General features: G+C 45.6%; 1 protein-coding gene across 3 annotated transcripts in view; it reads left to right on the plus strand.

The window, feature by feature from the left end:
• Positions 1-17,359, plus strand: part of Tsc1 (tuberous sclerosis 1 protein hamartin) — a 118,280-nt gene that overhangs the window by 86,608 nt on the left and 14,313 nt on the right. For all 3 annotated transcript variants that reach the window (XM_037413361.2, XM_037413362.2, XM_075880055.1), the window contains one exon: positions 4,314-4,551. In XM_037413361.2, coding sequence (XP_037269258.2) covers positions 4,314-4,551 — 238 coding nt within the window. The remainder of the gene's footprint in view (positions 1-4,313; positions 4,552-17,359) is intronic.

Consider the following 17,359-nt stretch of genomic DNA (forward strand, 5'->3'; position numbering starts at 1 on the left):
TCAATTATAGCTCTTTTGATGCATTACTTTTTATGCAAGTCACATCCCAAATTCATAAAATAAGAATAGTTGTAACTTTTTTTGGATTGATGTAAAGAAAATGTAATTACATACCGTATTTACACGATTGTAAGACGACCCCCCCAAAATCGCATCTCAAAAAAAAAAAAAAAAAAAAAAAAACTCGCGTAGGTCGCAAGCTTCGCCTCTAGTTCCGGAAAGCGGCCAGACTTCGGCCCGCGAAAGCCACGGCGCTTGGAGTCGCACGAGAAAATTTCCTCGCGCTGAAGCCGCCACTTCCGCACCACACATTCACCGATTCCGAACTTTCGTCCTCATGTCACGGCACTCATGTCAGACAGAAGTGACTCGAGAGAGCCGGCCGTGGACACAAGCGACAGGAGCACGCCCGCTTAGAAAATTGTATCACAAAGAGGAGCTCTTCCGTCAACTACCAATACCCCCCTACGGCGGCTCTTCCATCGATTACCGGTGCTCCCTCAAGAGCCGTGCGCTCGTCATAAAGGCACTCGTAATGCGCGCAGTAGATGCTAAAAAAAGAAAAGCTTTTGTATAAGCATGCGGAAAACTATGCGCTTTGGGTTGAGCGGGAAACTATTCGAGATGACAATACATCATGGTTCGATTTCGATTCTAAGACGACCCCCCAACATTGGATTGTCAAATTTGAAAAAAGGGGTCGTCTTACAATCGTGTAAATACTTTTCAGTGTAAAAAGCTGAATATTTCCTGAAAAAATCATGTCTCTAGGCCTAATGCTAATATATATCACTATCGGGTCCCATGTCCCCCATCAAATTTATTTTTGGTCATTTAATTTGTCGGGATTATATCAAATTATCTGGAATAGCTAGAGCTGTAATGAACCCTCTTTTAAAAGAGGTACTGATGCGATAATTTTCAGTTGTCATATTTTTTTCTTCTTCAAATAAAAGGCCAAGCCCTCAGGAGCCAGGAAAAGGTACTGGTAAAAGTGAGTTCACCGTGAAAAAGTAATCACGGTATGTTTATAAAAGCTAGTTGTAGTTTCTACTGTAACCTGATGTCACAGCACTGTATGAGCTCCTCATCACATGCTCATGTAAGGTGTCGTGACATTGGCATAGCCACTCCTCTGCATTAGTGGTGCCCAAGCCTCCATTTTCGAGGTTTTCAGTGATCCCAATGGGCCATTTTGAATGTTTTAGTGCTTGAAATCATCACAACTAAAGACACTCTCTTGGCATTGTATTATGCATTCATCTGTAGTCATTGAAATCGTGTCAGTTCCTGGGGTCTCGCGTGTCACTGTCATTGAGCCCGATTAAAGCACATCCAAAATAATGCTTTTCTATCATTATACCTGCTTCTTATGATGGTCAGGTTGCCCCCATTTTTAATCCACACAAGAAGGACACTCATCTGGTATAACTAATGCCTCATTATATATCACCTACTTGTAAGTCCATCATTACTTTTTGTCATTGATAGAAATAGTGTGGTTAATCCTAGGAGTGCTCGGTTCTTTTTACAAAATGAGTTCTCGTTTCCAAGTCACATACTAATTACAAGAAACAAACTGTTGATTTTGCCAGTTTGAAAATGTGGAGTAACTTACTGGTTCAAGTAAAATCTTCAACATTATTGCTGAATCAGCATTCACTAAGAGCTTATATTATTGTGCTTTTCTCTCATTGTACTTTTTTCTGTCTGTTAAAGTGTGGACTAAACATTGCATAAATTGTACTATGACTATTTTGTATGTTTTTTAACTGTAATTGATGCTCCTTTAGCTATGTAATATTGCCATACCTGCCAAGTCTCCCGGATTGGCCGGGATACTCCCGGATTTTGCCCGTTTCTTCCGTTTGTACGATTGTCATGAAAATCTCCAGGAAATCAAAATTTCTGTGCATAATCTGGCCACAATGACAAAAAAGCAGTTCGTTATGCTCCAGGCTTTTCGAACCTACCCCGTTTTGTTATAAATGAGTTTAAGAGGCATTTATCTAAACCGTACAGTAGAAACCGCGGCAGATACAAATTCGTGAAATTCCCCAGCCAAACTTTACTGGAATGTTCCAAACACATTCCCTAATTGGGGCGGGTGATACAAACTTTAGTACGCGAACCGTCGAGCAGCGTGCACGAAGCTTCAGAAGTACGCATGCGACCGGTGCACGCACTGTTTTCTACATCGCGTGTGATTGTCGTTGCCACAACCGCTGTGGGCAAAACCGCGTTCCTTGACACGATATGGCGACAACGTAACTGACAAACCCCGAAAGAGTGCGCTCAACCAGTCAAAGCAACATGGCTTTCCACAAGCTCTGCGGGCAAAGCTGCGGTAGCTGCGATCGTAGATGGCATAAAGTGACTTAGTTTTGAAAGCGCGTGCGCAGACAAGCGCACGAGGAGTTTGTTAAAGGAACTATCGTTTTCTGCTACCGCCGCACACAAAACCATGGTCACGGCAACGTGGTAGCGATCTACGACCTCCGAAGGCATGCAGCTGTAGATTAAAGGCAGTGAATACGTTTGAAAAAAAGTCAGTTTCGCCGCAAGGGCAAAGCAATGAATGCGACAGCAACAGCTTGAAATGTCACGCAGAAAACGGCAAGCCGATCAAAACGTGCAGCGCGCTGCTCAGGAAAAATTGACGCACGAAAACTATACACAAAACTAACGTTTACTGCTCTACTTGTAACTGGCTGTTTAAACAAAAATGATGCAGGATACATAATCACAGGCACAGATGAGTGCAAACTAACAAGTGTCCCAGTTATACCTCGCTGTGCACGAAAAGTGCGGCGCTCTTTTTGCAAAGGGGGCCTGTGCATAGACCGAAGTGACCTTTGTTGGCCCGGCAACTAACGCAATTGATCCAGTGAAAGCCGAAGACACACGATTCTCCCCACCAAAGGCATCTAACACTATTCCCCCCCCCCCCCCCCCAACCGCGGGCCAAAGTACGCGTGAAAGAAATAAGCGCGTGGTGGCGCATCGCGACGAGCAGGGCGCCGAGCGCAGGTGGCTTTTTTTTATTTGTTGAGTGCTCATATATATAAATGCGTATACATATATGGTGAATGACGGTGGCGACGGCAAAAAACCAGCCTAGGCTGTTCATATACATGATTGCTATCACAATGAAAAGGGGCCAGACGCGTTTCGGCATTGCGTCAAAAGAATCTAGTAGTGAGCAAAGCTTTGACCCGCACTTTTGCGGAAGCCAGCTGCGCCGTCAGGTTCATTCACACGTGTCTCAGGAAGATATACGAGAGTTGTTCTGACAGAAATAGATTCTGTTAGTTGTGTTGATCTCTTCAGACCTTAGTGGGAAACCCTACCCTTGTGTGTTTGGCCACTCCAAGCTACTAGAAGACCACAAAGCTCATGTTGTTGCTTGCACTTGAGACCCTCTTGTTTTGTTTTTTTTTTTGTGATGTTTTTTTTTTTTTTTCGTGTCGAAAAAAAAATAGAGGCAAATAATTCAGCGCATCCCCCCCCCCCCCTCGTCGCGGAAACCTCCCAGATTCAGAATCCTTGAACTTGGCAGGTATGTATTGCATAGCCATTAGCAAGAGATACCGCTGCAGTTTTGCAACTATAGAACCTCTTTCTGTATAATCTCTAATATATATTTTGTATAGTAGTATGAAAGATATCTTGCAACTAAAACTTGCTTTGCGGAGTGCCTCTAAAACTTGGCACTTTAATAGACACTGTGGTGACTATGCCATTTTCTTTCCAAGTGTGGTGCTTTGGGTTTAACCTTCAGCAACAGTGACTGCAATTTTGGTAATCACGAAAGGCCAAATCATTCAAAAAGCTCTTGCAGACTTGGATATAGGCTTGTTTCAACGAATTCCTAATGGTCAACATTTCTCGAACTCTTTGTGGAGCACTACAATCTAGTTATTTTTTCTTTTAACCCAGGGTGGTGCCATATTGTCAAATTCACCATCTTATTATAAAGTCTGCCCCGCAGGCAGCACCAGTACCATAGGGTAAGCAGAGTTGGGGAAAGGGCGTGCAGCCATACCTGCAGTTTTAACCTCTCACTACTTCCATTGAAGTGCCAAAAAGCTATGGGCACCCTCACTTTTTGGAAGGACCTGTCTATTATAGTGGCGTCGTCTTCTTCCCCAAATTAGGGACAACAAGTCCTTGCTACTGACTCCAGGCTCTCTTACATGGTTTAAAATGCCACCATCGTAGAATTTGAAAGCGTGTTCGAAATAGCACCCCTTTCACTTCTTGAGAAGTATTGTTTGTGCACTAGTGACCCCCTTCTTGCTGGCTTACGGTAGGAAGTGGACCGCAATGCCGGTATCCTCATGGAAATGGAGATGGAGCTGGAGACGGCGCGCAGTCGGGCTTCCATGAGCAGCAGCTACAGGCAGCAGGTGGAGTCCCTCCAGAAGGAACTGGTGACGCTGGGCGAGATGTACAAGCGGCTGGAGGCAAGATTGCAGGCTAGCGAACCCCGGCCTCAGGCCGACTCGTTGCTGGCCATGTTTGAGGAGGCATCGCGCAGCGAAGTGGCCGGTAAGAGCTTCGATCGTTTACTTCTCTTGTGTTAGAGCAGTGTATTTGTAGATGCCTTCTTCAGTTTGGCTCAATGTTATAGAGGCCTCCTTGGTGGCCTTAGCACTTTCCTAGACAGCAGAGATTCTCTCAATTCTCATATGTTTGGACGCAAAGACGTACAATTGCTGGAAGTTGTCAACTGTGCCGTTTTTCTCTATTTACCGCGCTACCTAAAGTACACTCGATTCCGAATATATCGAAGGAGATCGCGAAATAGTTTGATATATTGATAATTCCAAATACAAAATATGCATATTTAAGGCCTAAATTGAAGCATTTCAGGCCTCATAAATCGTTACAAGAGCTAACATAACGATTCGCTTACTGTATAATAAAAAACAAGGTGAAAACTGCAAGTTACCACACTTTATTTTCCATGAAAATAGTCCGTAAACCAGTTATGCTTCTTGCACGCCGTGAAGTTCCAGTCATCCTCAATATCATTGAAGCTTTTCAAATAAGCAAACTTAGCTCCTTCGGCCACAGCGATGATTAATGCAGAACGCCAATGCAAACATTGTAGTGCAGCAATACGTTGGTGAGTGGCGGCAGCGAAGGCGTTGGCACATTCATGCTTGCACGGCTACACTTCCGCGGCACCGGCAGTGGCAGCCAAGATCTTAGCATCGATGCAGTCAGAAACGCTACGTCGTCATCTGCACTGATGAAGTCGCTCACTGTCCGACATGGTGCCCGGAAACACTGATAAGTCGCAGAATTAACTGAGGCACCATACTCCATTGTCAGCGGTCATGACACACCCGAAGTCGTCACCTGGCCCACAAGGAACATTTATGACAGTGTTTTACTTGTCATCGCTCCAAGCACCAGTCATAATTTTTATTGCTATGTGCGGGTCAACGCTCAGTTCAACTCCCGAATTAGGACGTATCAGGAATGAGGTGAGAAGTACACAAGACCACAAGGCACAAAAGACACATCGCCGAGTTCGTCTGAGTTCCCAGCATCGAAATGTTGGCGATATCGCTAACATTGTGGCTTTCTAGCTGGCAGCCGCTGCTTTCAGTGGTTTTGATGCGAAAAGACAAAAAAAGGCATAGCCTCTGAGACACGCGTTTTAAAACCGGAAACACTAGAACACGTCACAAGGTTGCACATCTCGAAGGCCTTGTTTTCATGCTCGCATGCCATTGTGTACTAACAAACAAGGGAATGCGAACATTGCATGCGATCGCCGAGTCACATCGCATTCTCATTTCGGTGCCCTCGGCTGTCGATCTTTTGGAAAACACTATGCCCGCACGCTAAGACCTGCAGATCGAGCATAAGTACAGATGTACTTGCAAGTCCCGCACAACAAACCAGATCAGGGCGATGGAATAGTATCGTTTTTTCGTCGCCAACGCGTGAAAAAGAATGGAAACTTGTTTGAACGCGGCCTAAAATTGATCAATATTTGCTAGGAAAATTGCACTTTCTGGGCATTGGCGCGGCGCAGTGTTCAACATAGCGGATGTCCCATTGTGCGGGAGTTCGATATACGGGTGCACCGGTCTCATACCTTTGCATGGGAAATTCAAGGGATTTCTCAGCTGTTCGATATAGTCAATAATTTGATATATCCGAGTTTGATATATCTGGAATCGACTGTATTAACCATCCTTGCTTAATAGTGCTCGTCCTGTCCACCATTCTGGCCCATTCTGATTGTAGGTTTGATTTCCAGCTGCAGTAGCCTCATTCTGGTGTTCGTCATTCTGATGGTGCTGGAATGCAAAACCACTTGTGAACTGTGCTTGGGTGCACATTTGAAGAGCCTCAGATGGGCAAAAATTTGTCTGGAGCCTCAGTTTCAGGGTTTTAAATCTCTCTAAGCATAACTAAGACAGTAGCCAAGCTTCAAGGATGTATTATTATTTGCACCTTGATTATTATTTTTTTAAGTTTAATCGCATGTTATATGGTCTTATATGTGCTAAGTGTTCAATTTTAAGATGTGACATATTTTACTGCCTATATCTTGCACCTTACCCAAATCCTGCTGCTATTCAAGGTTGCTTCCTCTTTGCTTCAAACAAAAAAAAATTTTGTTCTCATGAGCCTTGTTCTGACACTTAAAGAGATCATGACACTCAATTTTCAACCATAATCTGTGTTGTGGGGGCTGATTCTTGTACCTTCACAGACAAGCTGGCGAAATGTGAGTGATTTTGGTCGAGCCGTTAATTTATAATCGAATATTTTTTTTAACGAGCGAGCGGCTTGAGAGTTGGGCAACACTAGCACGCTCGCTAGCTGTGACGTTGCGAACTGCTTGCTGGGCCAGCTGCTGCATGGTCTGCATTCCGGAGGACGATCGTGTTTTGTGGTCAGCTGCGCTTGCAATTAAACTTTTTCTGCGTTGTTCAACTTGCCATTAGAACTAAATGACTTCCAGGGGTTGAAACAATGCCACTGCATCACCCATGTAGCGCTGGTATTTCCAGCAAGCAATTTCGGAGGCCAAAAGTGTCCTGTGAATGTGCAATGCATATGCCATTTGCTACTAGGGATACCGTATTTACTCGCATAATCCTCGCACTTTTTCTGCCGGAAATCTGATGCAAAGTTGGGGGGTGCGAGAATTACGCGGGGAAAACTTTCCACAAAAACGTACAGAGCGAAAAATAAAACGAAGTGGCCGCAAATCAGGATTCTCGCACCAGCAACTTACAGCAAGCTTAAAAAAGTACTAATTAGCACTTACCTCAACAATAAAAGCAGAGGTTCAACGCAAGGCAAGATTTATTTGAGACACAAAAAGTGCAAGCAAATAGTCGAGAATTAGAATACCATACGCAAAGTTTGTGGGCATTGTGGGCATAACGGTAGCGTTCGTCGCTCAACAGGAGCCCTCAAAAGGTAAACTTAGGACGTCAGTATTGGACTGATGGCTATTTAACAGAATCGTCCGCAGTTTCCTTCTGAAGAAATAAAGTTTACCATCCATCCCAGTTTTAGGCCCATGGCAGGCCCAGCGCGTCTTGGTGGCTTTCCAGCTGCCGTCACCAGTAGCGAACACAAAACTCTTAGACTCCGAAGGGCCTACTGGTCGCCCTGTTGCCATCGTTTAGTGCATGATCTATCACTTGCAACTTGAAGCAGCCGTGTAGCTTCAGTATCACCCCATAACGTGCCAAGATTACCAACACAGCATACAAAACACGCCGCAACGCGCACTCGCCACTTCGGCTTGGCTTGGATTAGATTGAATCTTCGTGCAATAGTACACTTGATGCTTAAGAGATGGCGCCAGATGGCGCGCGCTATCATCATCAGTGGCTGGAACGAGCAGACGACATTATTGTGGCAGTTTTCGGGGGTGCGATAATTACTCGAGGAAAAAAAGAAATCATACTTTTCTTGGGCGATGTAGGGGGTGCGAGAATTATGCGAGTGCGAGGATTACGCAAGTAAGTACGGTAAATATTTATTGAAACTCATCGTAAGCAGTGTCATGATTGAGCGTCACACTAGCTATTTTTTTACCGGTACCATATTGTCAGAATTGAAGCAAAAATTCTGCCAATATGTATATCGTGAGTAACCCTAGCGCCGCACTGACATGTTTTTCGCTTCGGCTTATGTTTACATATGCCGCACACAATAACTGATAGAAAAATAATGGTCTCAACGTGCAGCATTGCACGACCATTAATTTATCATGTTCAGCACCGAAAGCCCTGCATGCACGTATGCTAGCCAACAAAGATCTGCACAGTTTGCCAATTCTATGGCACTAAGTAACACTTGCTTGTGAGTGCAGCGTCGACGGACTCCCGTATACTAAGCTCGCTTCTCAACCTGACACACTTGAAATAAAGCTACTTATCATTGCTAAAAGCCGTCTGCCATAACATTGAGGTCGTTGGCATCTTAGTTCACACCGTCTTCGACGCTTTCATCGCTTGAGCTGGTGGCGATGGAGTCAAAGTCAAAATATGCAACGTACACGACGATGTCGTCACATATGGTGATGGTACCGGTAACACACCGCAACACTTGCAACCCACTGACATGTGCGGAAGGTGCTGTTTGGTAGCAGACGACGACACTGCTCCTTCAGCTTGTGACGTCACGCACGCCATGACAAAATGGGGGTCGCTGGCGGGGGGCGGAGTTTACTACCGATGACATAATCTCTTACAGTCCAGTTTTCGCAGGTGTACAGGCATATTTGACCATCTACCTTCGTTTTTCGCTGAAAGTCGTCAATTGTTGGCTGACCATGTCATGTCCCCTTTAAAAATATTGGCAGAGTAAATTGGGTCGCGACAGAAATGCTCATTTTTTTGTATGTAATATAAATTGCTCGAACTATTATTCAAATTATTAAATCAAGTCACTAGTTGCATTGAACTTCATGTTTACTATTATCTAGAGCTATGCAAATAGCAAAATTTTGGGTACAAAGTCAATTCGAGTATTAAAGTTTTAGTGTGAATCAAATCGAATATTTATCAAGTAGTTGTCGAATATATGTTTAATATTTTTCGGGTGCAGTACAACCTCATTACAACGGATCTGCTTACAACAGACATTTGGATACTACATACTAATTGACGACATTATGCCGGCTTCCCTATTCGTTTCATTGATTGAGCTTCGTTCACTATGGATTCTGGTACAACGGACATTCGGATATAACTGACCAAAATGTGAGCCCAGCAATCTCTACTCTCTACGCCCAACCATCACTTGACATACATTTATGGTGCATTCAGACGACGGATCGAATCCCGATGTGGCGGGACGGACGGCGCGTCACGTGACCTCACATCAGCGATTCCCCTCGTCCGCGCGGCTCGCGGACGGATAAACCCAACCTGTTTCTCACATCGGGATTTTGGCGGGGGAGAGCCGGTACTTCAGCGGAATAGCTTGGGGTCGGTGGCAACCAGTACACTTTTCGTCTGCTCGCCGCATGTCCTCCATGGCTCGCAGACAGCTGCATGACTGGTCGGCATCATCTACGCTTGAGCATTGTTTACTTAGTTTCCGGAGACTTTGTTCTCAGGTGATTAAATATGCAGAAATCACTTTTGGTGGTTCGGGAAATGTCGCCGCCGTCGCTCAACACGCGAGATTAATCTTAGCCGTCATGGTGGTGAAATATTCCAACTTTTGCAACCGGCGACGTGCCGCTTCTAAAAAAAGGCGGGAGACACGTTTAGAAGTTTCACAAGTGGGGAATAATGTAGTTAAAAGAATATCCTGCTAGCAACTCCCTTTTCTCCTGAAAGAATAACACTACTCGTTCATTTGTCACAACACGACAAACATCGCAGCCAAGCTTCGCTTCTTGCGGGCATCCATGTTGAATGCTCTCAAACCGGTCTGCTGCCAGCGGGCGCAGGTGAGCGCCGAATCTGCTGTCGAGGGTAATCCGGCTGTTTTCCCCTAGGACACCGTCCGTCGTGTGGATGCGCCTGCAGGCGGACCATCCGCGGATTAGCTGTCCGCGTCCACGACATATCCGGATTCGGTCCGTCGTCTGAATGCACCATTAAGACGGGAATAGCACCGCGGATATCGGCGTGCCGATTTGAAAACGAAGGCCCCAATCTCTAGTCTGTTAATGATTAGTTATGTCAAGCTACAGCAATAAAAAATCGGTGTGTAGTGTGCTTAGTTTTGCATGTTGGGGCGCTGATGCTCGAAATTGCTGGCCGCTGCCATCGCTCTTTTGAGCGGTCGATGCATGGCATTCTTACACCGTTGTGCGTGTCAAGCTTGGCCGGAGTCTGTTACCGATGCGCAAGATGCCTATTCGTGGTTCTAAGGGGCCAGTGGCCCATGTTATTTATTGCTTGCCTTGAAGCACATTACGGCTTCTTCGCTTTCACATATCCTCTAGCGAGACTGTCTTGCCCGCCAAATTCAGGGTGGAGTTAGGCCTAGCCACAACTTCGAGCAGAAAGAGCGGCTGTAGGGCAAATCGAATAGCAAACACCATTTCAAAAATATTAGTAAGTTCGAATATTCACACACCCCTCCTATTCACCCATCGCTAGTGAAAAGGCATCGAGTGTATCACATGCATGCTCTTTCAAACAGCATGTGCCGAGTCACTCATTTGTTTTATGCTGAGCCCACTGTGGCAGATTTACATCACCAGAATGCCTGGTACACTGGCCAGTGCACGTTAGGTCCTTCTTTGTGCCTCTCAAGCCATAAGCGATGCCTTGGCAGACATTGCTTCATGTTTCGTGCTGTGAAAGTGCTTCCTAATGTGCAGTGTAGAGTTTGCAGTATATCACTCAAGCTGATGCGGGAAAAAGCGAGTGTGCCAGGTTAATCATGGAGCTTAGTCAGATTTAAGTGTTTGCACGTCGCTCCTGCCATGTTGTGTATGTGTAGCGTCCTAGTATAACAATAAATCGTTGTGGTTTTGCGTCTCAAAAGAATATGCTTATAAAGGGCACCACAGTGGTGCACTGTGAAAATTTTGACCATCCGGTGTTCTGTGATATGCACTTTAATTCAATTACACGGTCCTTGTTGAATGGAGTTGTGTATTTGTACACCGGCCCCCGCAGGGTGTTGTTACCGTATTTACTCGATTCTACCGCGCCCTCGATTGTAACGCACACCCGATTTCCACCGCAAAAAAAAAAAACGTAAGACATCGATTGCAACGTGCACCCATTTTTCTCGCTGGCCCGCACGATCACACCACTCGAAAAAATGACTCCTTTTGGGAGCGTCTTCAATTTAAATATGAGGTACGGGCGAAGCTTGTGCCCATCTGACGTGTAACAGAGCATTGCCGTCACTGTAGTTTTACCGTGGACCGATGTCAGCACGCGAACTTGCTTCGCCCCCTTCTTCTCGACGGTTGTGGTGCCAGGCATGTCGAAGTAAAGAGGCGTCTGATCGGAATTCTCGATTTGCCCAAGCAGGTAGCCGTTGTTGCACCGCAAGTTTAGGACGAACCTCTGAAAACTGTGGAGCTTTTCATCGTACTCCTCCGCAAAACTTTTCGCATATGCATGTTCCCCTTCGGAGGGAAAAGCCTTTCCTCTTCATAAAGTTAGTTAGCCAGCACCTGCTCGCTTTAAACTGGCTCCGCATCAGACCTTTTTCTAAGACTAATTGCATAGCCCGCACTTGGAGCAGTTCTGTCGTCACGGGCCGCTGTGCCGCTCGCTGCTCAAGCACATACTCGCCGAGCAGCTCTTTAATTTGCGGAAACCGACCCTGCTGTAGTCCACTGAAGCCTTTGCGTGAAGCTTTGCTGTCGACAATCTTCTGCTTTTGTTTCCGCCGGTCCCGCACGCACGTTTCGGGAACTCCGAACGACCGCGATGCGGCCCGATTTCCATCCGTTTCTGCACACGTGATGACTTTTCTTTTAAAAGCAGCATCGTGGTGCACTCGAGGTTTTGGAGTCGGCCCTTCCACGCCGTAGATGCTAATGCACTACTAGATGACGAACTCCTCAGCACACGTACGAAGTGCCGCACATGGGAAACACATAGGCAGAGATGGCCGACGCGCCATGTCGACGCACGTAGGGGGCGGCCATTTTGGAAATGCCGATGGCAATAGATTGACCGTAATTTTTTTTTTTTCGTACTCGATTCTAACGTGCATGCGATTTATAAACTCGCTTAACCGGAAAAAAGGTGTGCGTTAGATTCGAGTAATTACGGTACATGTCATAGCGGCACTTTCCTGAACCAGGACAGCACGTAGGCTAAAGAGAAGTATGTTTGTCGTGATGAAGGAAGCGAGAAAACATTTGGCACCTGTGATAAACTAGTACCTGCAGCTCCACCTGCCTTACGCATAACTGAATTTTATATTACGCGATACTGTTGCTAGCTTGTCTGTGCTGTTGAAACAAGTGAAACTAAACAGAAGGACAACAATGTGGTGAAGTTGACAAGGACACACAGTGTCAGGGATTATGTCAGCCTGAAGCTTTAGACTGTATAATTATAATGAACGCCACCCAGTATAATATAGCTGGCCCGCGGGTCGTGGGTTCGAATCTCGCCTGTGGCGGCTACATTTTTGATGGAGGCGAAAATGCTTGAGAAGCGTGTACTTAGATTTAAAGAAACCTAGGCGGCCAAACTTTTTGGAGCCCTCCACTATGGCATCTGTCATAATTATATCATGGTTTTTGGATGCGAAACCCCAATAATTATTCTTATTATTATCAAGCACCGTACTTACTCACGTAATGAACCCAGCCCCAACCTTGGTGCTTGAAAAAAAATAATATATTTTTTAATGTATCTGTTCGTTTTATTTCGATGTGATAGCCAGTGCTATTGCTAGTTAAAACATTGTTAAATCACGCCATTATATCACAGAGTAACGACACAATAAAAGTCAAAACATAGTTTAATAATCATCCTAAACAGTTGCGAGCAGCGCGAGCACTTACGACATCGATCAAAATTTTAAATTCGTGCCTTTTGCGGCAGAGTGCCATCTGTCGAGCGCAAAAGAAACCTCCGTGCCTATATCACCACGTAAGCACAACGGCGCGAAAACAAAGCAAAAAACAAAGTGCAACCGCGCCGACGGCACTTCGTGCACCCGCAACCTGCGTGCGCTGCCATCCGACACTGTGTTTGTGTTGTCGGGTTTGTCATAGTAAACTTTACGATACACCTGCTGCGCAGGGCACGATCAACTGGTGTGCTAACTACACGGCTGGTTCTAAGCTTAAAGTTGGTCGAGCATGCACTGGAGCATCAGAACTGAGCAACACTTCAACGCCGATCTATGCTCGTTCATTACTGGAGAAAATGAGAAGATCTTCGGGCTACAAAGAAAGGTTTCACGCATTTTACGAGCCAAAATAAGGAGTTTTCTATTGTATAGCCAAGTTCTTAAATAGGTTTAGAGACTTCGTTGTCTTGCCGCTGAATTGAAGGCCAGTAGTGGTCAAACAGTGAGTTTCTAATTGCCGTCATGTTAAATTTTTGCCGTTGTAACTCCCGTGACTTTTCTTCTCTCACGTAATGAACCCTCCCCCCAATTGGCGTCAACTATTCTGAAAAAAAAGGGGGGGGGGGGGGGGTCATTACACGAGTAAATATGGTATAATGTGTCATTTGCATAACTAGTTGGTGCTTCAGAGCTGTGCCTGCCCATCCAAGATTCATTATTGTCATCAGCAGCATCAACAGCAGCATACCTCCTTTCTTGTGAGGAGTCGCCTTACAGTTTCATAGTATTGCATCAGGCGTCATGGCATGTGAATTGCATAATAATTAGCCACTTTAGAAGACTATGCCACAATTCATTATGTGGAGATAGGTTTGCACAAGTTTACCTACTAAGCGCAACCGTGTAGAGATGCGACGTCCTCCACTGCTGCTGCATGCGAAGACGCTGCGGCCGGGTTCGTCGATTTCTCCGGCACGGCGCAGAAACCACGCACGAGGCAGGATAACAACAACAGCGGGTTTATTAACCCAAGATGCAGCACAGTGCGACACTCACGGGCTTGCAGGCCGTATAGGGAACTCCGCAAGACCGAGCAAGTACGCTTGCTAGGGCGCGACGACTCCCGCACAAGGACCGAAGTCGAACGCACGAACGAGAAGCCGCCTGCTTAGCAGTGCGTCAACCCCTCGTGAAGGCCTGACAGAGCATCTGCTGCGACGAGCGAATCGTCAGGCGCAACATAGCTCGTAGGAGAGGATTTCCGGCGCGGCTAAAAGGGAAGTGGCACTGCGTTGTGACGTAGCCGGCGCAGCGCGCCAGCGTAGCGTGCCCGGACATGCCAGCGCGGGAAGGAGCCGACGGTTGACTGGCCCAGACCAAGAGGCGCCCTGGCAGCCATCTTGGCGGATGCCTTTGCTTATGCGCACGCGGGCTATGCCGTAGGTGCGCGCGGCAGCTGGGGAATGAGGCGCCCGGTAGGAGGGCGCTCTCAATTCCCACAATCATCAGCCAGGCCATAGCTTTTTTTTGCAGCCCGGATAGCTCAGAAACCTTCGTGGCCTCAATAACGGTGAACAGACTGCCATTACTGTTGTTTGCCATGACCTCGCCACGGTCTTACTTGAAATACAGTAGAATCTCAATGATACAATTATGGTTGATGCTAATTTCACGATCATACGAGTTTTAAGGTTGCTTTGGATGTACTACATTATATAAAATATGCCGTGATTCGGTGTTATAAGAAGGGTTTTCCCAGCCACCACAGATGATACGAACACGCAATTGATCACTGCACGCGAACGGCGCAATGCGGCTTTTCTGTGGGAGGAAGGCCCATTTACACTTGGCCTCGAAGGGAGAGAATGCAGCAAAACTCACCGGAATTTTCCTCGTTTTGCCACCTAAGTGGCTGGAAAACCAGGCCGCGAGGCCGGCGCGAGACAATCGGTCGGAGACCAATTTTTTTGCCACGCGATAGCAGATCGCCTTTTTCGCTTCACGGCTTTGGCTACACCGGCTGCAGCAGCTCTCAAACCATGTTATGTCAACAACGAGCCGCAAATTCAACAAGCCGGCAAAGGGGTTGGCGGTGGCTTGCGTCAGCACAATCGCCAACTACCCGTGCAGCACGACAAAGCTCATGGCCTTGACAAGGTCGCGTTCATTGAGAGCTTGGTTTGTATTACAACCACTGCGAACACTGGAAGTAGAATAAGGTGCAGCAGCAGAGAGTCAGCATGCATAGAAACGATGGCATGCCCTAACGTGTCTCGCTTTTGCACTGCCTGCTGTCGGTGTGTCCGCTCGTGTGGTTTTTTTCTGGCGTATCTCCCAAAACAATGTTTGTACAGGTTTAGACTGTTTATTTTCAGTGCTTTGCATGCATAACTAGATCTTTGTACAAATTTCAATGCTCATGAAACAAGCAAAAGTGGAATAAATTTTCATGCGATGAAGGTGGCGGTGGTGGCATGTATACAAGAGGCAGAACAAATGTGAACATTTTTGACGGGCACAGAAGTGGTTTTGCGGCCGCTGTGGCATTTTCGCTTGAATTCTCCAGGACTGATTTTTTTCGTGTCGACTTCATGACACATTTTTCCGGCCGCTTGAGCGGCGAAGTGAGTTTATTTTGAATAAGTTTTGCTGCTTTCGCTTCGTTTGATGCCTAGTATGAGCGTGCCTTAAGCACCAGCAACGTGAGTGAAGAAACCGCGGCACTTTATTGCGAGGCGGTTAAAGTAGGAAAGTAAAAAGAACAATATGGATTTTTTTTTTTTTTTTTAGGAAGAAGTAGCTGACGCGAATCATGTTGTTCAACTTGATGATCAGCTTTAACTTGTTTTTTATTGTTATAACTCCAAGATGATACGAACATTTTACGTGCTCTCTACCAATTTGTATCATCGAGACTCTTCTGTATGTGTTTGTAAACAGCGAAGTGTCCATAGTGTCAAACTGTGTGTTCGTCACAAGATGCTGTTTGTGCACAAAGCGCCCATAAGTATGTTTGTTTACACACTCTAAACCTCTGCTTTCAATGTTTAATATTTGCTAAGCTTGTGCGTATATTCGAACGAATAGTTGAGTATTCAAATTCGCTTCGATTCGAATTTAAATTATCGAATATTTTCGAAGTATTTGCAATGAACGAATAGGTGTATATTAATCCGCATGTCACTGCTTGTAAAGGTCGTTTCACTGCAATGTAGGAGTACTAAGCCGTGAAAACACCTGCTCAGGGGAAATTTGCTTTGCCGCGAAGCCCTCCTTTAAATTTTAAGGGGCTCTGCAACACTTATTGAACATGGTCAGAAAACGCTACCGATTGGTAGTTGAGGCTACCGAGAATACGCGAGGCAAATATTATAGCGCAGCACGCGGTCTGTAATTCACAATAAATTTTCAAAGTTTAAAATTGCTTTCTTTCCTCGGCAAATGACACTACAAGCTCCAAAGTCACTTGTCAGAGCCATTGGCTGATTTGAGCATGACGCGCTCATCGTTACTGGGGCCACCGGGGAAGGCCGCCGCTTGTCCATGAGTACGTGCACGATCACACTGAAAAACCACGTATTCGAAGGAAAAAGAAGAGATGTACTCAAGGTCACGAGGTGCTTGTGACATACTTTTTTTGGTCGTGACATTCCTCTCTGCTTAACTTCCAGCTTTTACGTCGGGACGAGAAAAGAAAATGCAATTGCAGCGTGTGGCAAATTTTTGGAACTCCGCTTGTACTAGACTAATTCTAGAAACTTTGCGGCGGTGAATTTGTGAGGCAATAAGCATGTTTACTGGCTCCATGGCTACTTGAAAAAGTGCTGCAGGGCCCTTTTAAAGGAACATGTTAGCCCCAAATCAATTCATTTTGTTAAGCTTGTTATGACGGCTTATAGGCTCCAAGTATAATAAATTTTAAAACGTCAAGTATTTTACAGGTTATCATCACTCGCATCCTACCGAAACTACTACTGAAAGTTGTTTCGGCTTCCTTTGAGTGAAAGAAAAATGGCATTTGCATGGAGCCCCTATTTCAATTCAAAAGAAATATTCTGCAGGTTAGTTAAGTCATGATAAATATTCCTCTTTTTTTATTATATGTCATACATACCATTCGAATTCGTTTTGAAATCATTTGATCAAAATCTCTATTCATTTCGAATTCGCCTTGAATCTAAAATTTACTATTCGCACAAGGCTAATACTTGCAGTTAGCATTGCATACAGTTGTGGTGTCCAACGGTAGGCTCCTCCTCCACCTTACACTGTGACTGAGTTGAATTCTGTGCAAGCCTGGACTTTTTTTTTTCTGCTTCTTTTCTCTCAGGGGCTGTTGCATGCTTTCACTAAAAAA

Source organism: Rhipicephalus microplus, chromosome X (assembly GCF_043290135.1).
Source record: "Rhipicephalus microplus isolate Deutch F79 chromosome X, USDA_Rmic, whole genome shotgun sequence".
NCBI classification, from domain to species: Eukaryota; Metazoa; Arthropoda; class Arachnida; order Ixodida; family Ixodidae; genus Rhipicephalus; species Rhipicephalus microplus.